This window comes from Aythya fuligula, unplaced genomic scaffold (genome assembly GCF_009819795.1).
Source record: "Aythya fuligula isolate bAytFul2 unplaced genomic scaffold, bAytFul2.pri scaffold_46_arrow_ctg1_1, whole genome shotgun sequence".
Classification (NCBI taxonomy): Eukaryota; Metazoa; Chordata; class Aves; order Anseriformes; family Anatidae; genus Aythya; species Aythya fuligula.
In genome coordinates, this window is record NW_022473989.1 from 147,601 (window position 1) to 156,721 (window position 9,121).

At 47.5% G+C, this 9,121-nt stretch overlaps 1 protein-coding gene across 1 annotated transcript; it reads right to left on the minus strand.

The window, feature by feature from the left end:
• Positions 1–2,522: 2,522 nt before the first annotated feature.
• LOC116501585 (olfactory receptor 6M1-like) lies at positions 2,523–3,473 on the minus strand. The gene has a single exon (XM_032207184.1). The coding sequence runs from the start codon at positions 3,471–3,473 to the stop codon at positions 2,523–2,525; it is 951 nt and encodes a 316-aa protein (XP_032063075.1).
• Positions 3,474–9,121: the final 5,648 nt, after the last annotated feature.

Below are 9,121 nucleotides of genomic sequence, written 5' to 3' on the forward strand. Positions count from 1 at the left end.
CTCTGGTTTTTCTGCTCTAACAGGCAGGAGATGTCAGAAGTCACAGATTTTCTCTGTGCCAGGAGTGAGGGGTGGCATGAGCAGTCCTGGGCAGGGAGGGTTTTGTGGCATCAGGGCTCCATGCAGGACAGAAAATTATCATTTTATTGCTTAAGGTCTGAATGTTACCTACATGTTTTTAAAGCATTTCAAACATTTCACCTCAATCAGCACGTTACAGTCAGCTGAAATAGCTGAACAGATCTAATACAATGTGAGAGGTGTCCCATGACATCAAAATTATCATATTTCAGGATGCCTGTTACAGTGGGAGACAAACACTGATCTTCCCCTGCACTGGCATTGCCAGAATTTCTCTCATGCACTGCACTTCATCTCCTCAGTCTTTGAGGTATTTCCACCTGGTCTTACGAAACAGCCCATGCTGGAAGTCACCTTTCCAGCAGAGTGTGTGGACGTGTGCATTTTCTGCTCTTCTGCAGAGTTCCCCTCCACTTGCTCTTGCTCTTTGGTCATTCAAATGCTTCTCATATACCCAGTTGCTCCTAGGGATTTTGGGGATGTTGAGCTTGCCTGCATTTCAGTAGTCCCTCTCATCATCCCAGTAGTCAACTCTGTATTTCTCTTTTACTTTTCCTATCTCTCTATGTCAAAAATTCCTTGTACCGTCATCCCTTGTGGATGGTGCACCTCGTTGGAGGCAACTTGGAGTTGGCTCACCATTGTGGGCCCTGGTTTCTGTTTATTTCTTTTCATTTTGGTGGTGTTTGTTTCTTTTTCATATATATTTTATAAACACTGAAAACAAATATTTCAGCTATATAGACCTCCTTTGGACGCACATTGGATCCATGACAACTAGAGAATGATGCTAGCACTTCTTTGGAAAACATAAAACTAATGGAAACTAATCTTAAATAAAGAAAATGCTTTCCGTAAAGTGGACATTGAAAACTTCCTCTTTAACTGCATTCTTGAAACCTCACTAATTAACTCTACAAGTCTGGAAGACCGGATGAAAATGGCTGAATGGTAATGAGCCCCATGGTGCACTTGGTGCTGAGTCCGTGAACCTCAGGTAGTGAGAAGAGAATGATGTAACTGCAGGAGAAGTTCAAGTCAGAAGGAAACTTTGAAGTGTCTGGGAGCATTAATGGGCCCCAGTGAGGGTCATTACTGACAAAGCCTCCCCATGGACTTGTTAGAGCACACAATTGGAGGCCATGATTGCAGGTAGGCAAAGGCACTGGGCATGAGACTCTGACGCTGAGTAAAGGCCTTGGTTTGTTTGGTGAAGCAGAAAGGCCAAGCCCTGGCCCCCAGCCCCTGGGCAGGGAGGTCCTGTCCCTCACCCATGGCTCAGGGCTCTTCCTGGGGCAGTGGGATGTGGGGCGTGTGATGCTGTGTGAAGGACAATGCTATGACACCTGCTGGCCTCCCCACTGGGTTGCAAGGAGGCCACAAGGCCTTGATTCTGTTTTGCCTGTGGCAATAACTGTTGCAATCTCCCTGTCCTAATCTCAACCCTTGAGCCGTTTTCATCATATTTTCTCCCCCTTTCCCTTTGAGGAGGGGCAGTGAGAGAGCAGTTGTGGTGGAGTTCAGCTGCCCAGCTGGGTAAAACCACCACACCTGCTCTAGCTGACGCTGCCTGATCAGGGGGATCAGACAGAGGATCACTTGGAAAACAACTTTAAAAACAAACAAATAGACAAAGAAGAAAGAAAACCACTCAAAACCTACCAACCAAAACCACACTCAAGCCCCTCAAAGAACTCTGGTGGCCATTAGGTTATTGTGGGCTTGGAGAATGTCTCAAAAACTTGTCTATAAGAGATGAAATCACTCTAAGATTACTTTAAGTTAGTCACTAATTACTTTAGGTTGATCCATTCCTTTATTATTATTATTATTATTATTATTATTATTATTATTATTAATTATTTATAGTTTTTATATATTTCCTAGTTCTGATTACTTTTGATATTTGAAGCCACTGTATCTCTGGAGTTGAGTCTTGTTATTTATTATTTTTTTTAATTATTTTTCTCTTCTTGGCCGCTATGCTTTCAGAGCTCCTGTCCGTTTTTCATCTCAGGATTCGTTTGTGTAGCAGGACAGGCTGAGTGATGTTGTTTTCACAGCTCAGAGTTCTTCCAGTAGGACATTCAGTTTCTCCAGCTCTTTTCCTTGTCTCTTTAACACTTTCTTCTTTTTCTCCATTCTTGAGAGTCCCCCATCTGCTCTGCATCAGGCACAACATTCACTCCAAAGGTTAATTAATTACATTGATGGAGGTGTCACTATCCAGTAGAATAAAATTGCCTTTTTATTTTTTTTTTCCCAATCCAATCCTGCATAAGATATGCTCCCCAACAGTCTGTCAGAAAAAAAAAATAAAAATAAAATAAATAAATAAATAAATAAATAAATAAAAAAGAGAGAGAAAGAGAGAGAGACTTCAACAAAAAGGGCCAGGGGAGATTTTTCCAGGAGGGACTTCCTGCTGGCCAGGCGGATACTCATGGATTTCCCACCTGCTTAGTCATCCCCAGGAGCTTGCACAAAGTACGTTTCAAGGCTTCCTTCATCTGCTCGTTCCTTAGACTGAATATGAACGGGTTTAAAAGAGGTGTGACGATGCTGGAGAGAACAGAGAGGATTTTGTTGAGGTGCGCAGAGTTCATCTGGGGCGGCCTGAGGTAGATGAAGATGGAGATGCCAAAGCCCAGGGAAACCACGACGAAATGTGAAGCGCAAGTGGCAGATGCTTTCTGCCTGCCCTGGTTGGACGGGATCCAGAGTATGGTTGAAATGATCCGGACGTAGGACGCTGCAGTCAGTGCCAGGGAACCGAGGAGCAGGACTGAAGACACCACCAAATCAGTCAACTCAACAACCCAAATGTCCGTACAGGCGAGGCGCAGGAGAGGCGCGCTGTCACAGAAGTAGTGCTCGATGACATTGGGACCACAGTAGGGCAGCCCGGCTCTGAGCACCGCTGATGGCAGGATCACGAGCAAGCCACCCACCCACGCGGAGAGGACAAGCTGGTTGCACACCCTTCCCGTCATGATGGTGGGATACCTCAGCGGGTGGCATATTGCCACGTACCGGTCATAGGACATGATGGCAAAGAGGAGGAACTCTGCTGCAACGAGGGAGAAGTAAAAGTAGAGCTGGCTGAAGCAGCCCGCAAAGGAGATGGTTTTCTTCTCTGACAGAACATTTGCCAGCATTTTCGGCACCAGAGTGGAGGTTGTGGAGATCTCGATGAAGGAGAAGTTGCTGAGGAAGTAGTACATGGGAGAATGGAGATGGCAGTCTACGTATACGAGTACGATGATAAGAGCATTTGCCAGGACAGTGACTAAATAAACAAACAGGAACACCACGAAGAAGACAATCTCTACCTCAAGGCTGTTAGGAAACCCCACCAGGATGAACTCTGTCACAGTGGTGGCATTCCCCATTGTTCCCCACACGTTTGCTGTCAGCTCTCCGAAAATCCAACTCATTCCTTTTAAATAAAGATCTTTTCTTAGCAGTCACATCTCCGTTCCTCCCCATCTAGCAGTCACCGATACTTGTTACAGCTTTTCACTTCAAAAGGACGGAGCAGACGAGTCCTTGCTGCCAAGCTGCTTCAGTGCCTCTGTTACCATCGGTCAGAATTGCCATCAAACACCTACATATGACTAGTTATTGTCACCCTGCGTTTTCTACAGCTGGATTTTCGGTTATGCGTGCTCAAAGTGACCAAACGTTGCATTTGCAAGGGAAATACCCCTGCTTAGACATGGGTTGCTTCATGGTTGCCTTCATCATGAACGTAGTTTGGGTGCCTTCCTGAAAGCTGTCACGACTGAATTCCTGATGAGAGGTTCAATTCTGGAAACGGAGAGGCAAAATACAGAGACAGACTGAGAGAGAGAGGAAAAGATGATGCCTCATTCCTCGTTTCTGTTGTACCAGCAGCAGAGCTCACTCTTCAGCTGAGTTACTTATTGCACAGCACCCAGCAGGAGAAACACGGAGGAGCAAATGCAGGTTCAGGGTGATGGGGCTTGGAGTATTAGAACAAAAAGGGGCTTACACTCTCATCGCCAATATAACCGTGGCTCTCCTTCAGGTCTGACAAGCTGTGCTCAATCCCATGAGAATGGAGCAGTGCTTTCCATGGTCTGCATAAGTGCTGGCTGCAGATTCCTGTGGGAATTAGATTAGTCATGGCAAGAAAGCCTGAACAATTAATGCCTGAAACCTCTCAGGGAAGGAAGCCCCAAAAGTAATGTTCAGGAGTGGGGCAGAAGTGATTATATTATTATTTTTCTCTGTTTTCATGAAGAGGGCACATTTCACAATGGGACAAGAATACTCAATAGACTGAGAAATTCCAAAAGAAATGGTAAAATGATTGCCTCCCTCACAAACATTTGCACCTCAGAGTCCGGAGATTTCCGACTCAGAAGATTGAGGGAAGCAAATCTTAGCGAATGTGTACAAGAGTAGGGCACTGGCCGATTTGAAATTGATTTTGTCCTGCATCCACCAAGCCTTGATGTAGCATCACATGAAGTATGAGATCTTCATCTTCAGGACATCTTCATCTGCATGAGATCTTCGTCTTCACGAGTATCTCATGAAGTATGAGACAACAACGGCATTTTCCAGTGAATTGGATTAGGGATGACCCCACAAGGCTCCCAGCCCTCAGAAATACAACAGCAACGGGCAGATTCCAAGCATTTCAATCACTTTACAGGGTGAATGTCTTTTTTTGTTCTTTTGTTTTGTTTTGTTTTGTTTTGTTTTGTTTGTTTGTTTGTTTTTAAGCTAGCACAAAAGTGCACACTCACAGGGAATTCCAGGGTCCAGTTCATCTGCCTGGTTTAGGACAGAGCTAGCCAAGGACTAGGAATGTTAATGCCTTTCTCATCTTAAATCCCATTAACCCTCAAAAACTGTTCAGGCGGATGTCCTTCAGGGCTCGTGGTGCTGTCTTGAGCAGTCCTAGTTCACTCACACTTTCTATTTGTGTGTAGTGGTTTAACACTGGTAGGTAGGGAGCACCACCATGCCGTTCTCTTACTCACCGTCCTCAAAATGGGGAGGAAATACCAAAAAAAGAAAAATAGAAAATAAAGACTCATGGGTTGAGATGAAGACAGGGAGATCGTTCGTACTCATGGTACTATAACAGGCAAAACAGGCTCACCTGATGTGAGATTAATGTAATTTGGGGAGATTAATGTAATTTATTGCCTATCGATAACAGACTGGAGCAGTGAGAACCAAAGGCAAACCCAAACCACCTTCCTCCCACCTTCCTCTTCCACCTTCTCCTCCCAAGCAACGCAGAGGAATGGGGAATGCCGTCAGTCCATACTGCTTCGCTGGTGATGCTCCTTCATCCTCGCTCTCTTCCCTCACCCCAGCGTGGGGTCCCTCCCAGAGACATCCTTCCTGAACCGATCCCACAGGCTGCGTGCAGTTCTTCCTGTGGGGCACTGTTCTTGGGGAATGGATGTCTCCAGCACGCGTCCTCTCGGTTAGGTTATCACAGAAAAACTGTGCTGGAGCTATGGCCACGTACTCGGGCTGGTGCATGGCCGTTCCTGCTGTCCCTGCACTGCTGTGTTGAACAGGCTGGAAATCCAGCGTCAATTTGAGGGACTGTGGCCTGTGGGCGAATCTACATGGGGGCATGGACACCCCAACGGGTCTGCATCTGTGGATATGTCCAGAGTGCAGAAGGTACAACCCTGAAGGGCTCTGAGTCTCTGAGTCGGTGAGTCTTTGAGTCTACTATGAGTCTGTGCGTCTGCTAACGATGAGTCTACAAGTCTACGAGTCTTTGAGTCTATGAATCTTTGAGTCTGTGAGTCTCTGAGTCTTTGAGTCTGAGTCTTTGTGTCTGAGTCTTTGAGTCTGTGAGTCTGAGTCTTTGAGTTTGAGTCTCTGAGTCTTTGAGTCTGTCAGTCTGAGTCTACAAGTCTACGAGTCTGGGTCTATGAGTCTTTGCCTTTGAGTCTGAGTCTACAGGTCTACCTGTCTATGAGTCAGTCTGAGCCTTTAAGTCTAAGAGTCTTTGAGACTCTATGAGTCTGAGTCTTTGAGTTTACCATGAGTCAACTATGAGTCTATGCGTCTACTAACAATGAGTCTACAAGTCTCCGAGTCTTTGAGTCTACTAGCCTTTGAGTCTTTGAGCCTATGAGTCTATGAGTCTGAGACTTTGAGTTTGAGTCTCTGAGTCTTTTTGAGTCTTTGAGTCTGTCAGTCTGAGTCTACAGGTCTACAAGTCTATGAGTCTGAGTGAGCCTTTAAGTCTATGAGTCTTTGAGTCTCTGTGTCTGAGTCTTTGAGTCTATGAGTCTGAGTCTACAAGTCTAAGAGTCTAAGAGTCTGGGTCTATGAGTGTCTTTGAGTCTGAGTCTACAAGTCTACAAGTCTATGAGTCTGAGTGAGTCTTTGGGTCTATGAATCTTTGAGTCTTTTAGCCTTTGAGTCTTTGTCTGTGAGTCTGTGAGTCTGAGTCTATGAGTCTTCAAGTCTATGAATCTTTGAGTCTGAGTCTTTTTGAATCTTTGAGTCTGTGAGTCTTTGAGTTTTCGAGTCTGAGTCTTTGTCTTTGAATCTAAGAGTCTGTGAGTCTTTGAGTCTATGAATCTCTGAGTCTTTGAGTCTGTGAGTCTTTGAGCCTTTGAGTCTGAGTCTGTGAGTCTGTGAGTCTTCGAGTCTATGAAAGTCTGAGTCTTTGAGTCTTTGGGTCTATGAATCTTTGAGTCTTTGAGTCTGAGTCCATGAGTCTTTGAGTCTTTGAGCCCGAGTCTTCAAGTCTATGAATCTTTGAGTCTTTGAGTCTGAGAGTCTGAGTCTTTGAGTCCGTGAGTCTACGAGTCTGAAAAAGGCCACAGAGGAGCAGGTGAGGTGGCATGAAGTGACTGTGGCCACGGATAAGTGCACACTGCAGCAAGTACACCACTGGTGGGACCGTGCCTCATGGATAAGGCCACACCAGAGCAGGAACACCCCAAAGGGATGGAGGCCTCTTCATAAGCCAGGATTCTCTACCTCATCCAACACAACGGGTGTTTGGGGATGCATCAGGAGCGTTAATAGAGAGTTAACTGCCAGGGGAGGTTGAGTTTGGATGGTAGGAAGAACTTCTTTACCGAAAGGGTTGTTAGGCACTGGAACGGGCTGGAATTTTGGGTGGTCAAGGATATTCGCTTAGGTCAAGGATATTCCACTTTTTCGCAAGGATATTCCACTTTTTCGCAAGGATATTTCACTTTTCTTCACGGTGCTCGACGAATTCCCTTCGAGAAACAGCCAGGAGCGGGCGTAAAATTATGAAATGTGGGTCAAAATTAAGGAGCAGGCCAGCAGAGGCCATCTGGTGCAAGGATCTGGCAAACGAATCCTCCTGAAGGCAACGGTGAGGCACACGCAGGACGAGGAGGTGATCCGGGACGGAGGCTGAGAGCTGGGGGCGTTCACCCTGGGGAAGAGGAGGCTCCTTACTGCAACGAATGAAATTTCTGCTTGCGAAAACTTCCTAAAATTCCTAAAATTGAGCCTCGGAGAGTTTCTTCGACCCGCTTTTACAGTCTCAGCAGCTGCCAAGTCCGCGTTGATCTTCCTGGGAGCAGCGCCGGTACTTTGAGGACCACCAAGCGATGCGACAACCGCCACAGCCGCTCTCGCCCAGAAGAGGAGGGGAAGAAGGAAAGGAAAGAAACAGCTCAGGGGTACACGTGGGGACAGTTTAATTAATAATAAGTATGCAAATATTACAAATAATTATTAAGGGAAAATAATTATTAAGGGAAAATAATTATTAAGGGAAAATTATTATTAAGGGAAAATAATTATTAAGGGAAAATTATTATCATATATTTTTTAAAAAGGGAAAGGGGAAAAAGGAAAAAAAAAAACGAGCAAAGGCCGTGCGGGAGTGCAGAGGAAAGCATTTTCCTCCCCAAAATGAGCCGATTTCTGCAGCTCCGGGAGCTTTCTGGTGCCAAGATCCTGAACTGCAGCACCCGATATTTGGGTGGAGAAGCCCAGAAATGGAGTCCCACCGGCACCTGCTGAGGAGGGCGATGTCTTCTGCACGACGATGGCCCAATGGGCGAGGTCTTCTTCATGACGATGGCCCAATGGGCGAGGTCTTCTTCATGACGATGGCCCAATGGGCGAGGTCTTCTGCACGATGGCCCAATGGGCGAGGTCTTCTTCATGACGATGGCCCAATGGGCGAGGTCTTCTGCACGACGATGGCCCAATGGGCGAGGTCTTCTGCACGATGGCCCAATGGGCGAGGTCTTCTGCATGATGATGGCCCAATGGGTGAGGTCTTCTGCACGATGATGGCCCAATGGGCGAGGTCTTCTGCACGATGGCCCAATGGGCGAGGTCTTCTTCATGACGATGGCCCAATGGGCGAGGTCTTCTGCACGATGATGGCCCAATGGGCGACGTCTTCTACACAAAGAGGTCCCAACGGGCGAGGTCTTGGGCGTGAGGTCCCAACGAGTGGTCTTCTGCATGAGGCAACTCGAGGAACGGAAGCTTTTGGCCCACGCGGTGAGCAGCAGGAGATGCTGGAGCCCCCCCAAGGCGGAGGAGCTCCGACGCCCGAGTCTCGGTCCCTCAGGGGTCCTCTTGCAGGAGGAAGCGGCCCGCGGGCGCCGAGGTGGGCGTAGGATGGAGAGGAGGTCCTCTGGGCGCGGGGAGTCTTCCGCGGCATGGGGTGGGGGGTGTGGAGAAGCTTCTGGAAGGACTTATCGCATGGCTCGGGTCACCTCGGTGGCTTCTGGTCGCTTGGTGGCACGCGGTCACCTTGGTGGGTTGAGGACCACCACGGTGGCTCGTGGCGACCTCGGTGGCTCGGAGCCATCTCCTTATCCATCTTGGTCACCTTGATCTCCTGCGGTCACCTTGGTGGCTCTTGTGGTCACCTTGGTGGCTCAGAGGCCATTTTGGTGGCCCATGGTCACCTTGACCTCTTGTGGTCACCTTGGTAGTTCGGAGGTCACCTTGGGGGCCTGGGCTCATCTCGGTATCTCGTGGTTGGGCCCAACTTGGTGGCCTGGGGACACCTTGGTGGCTT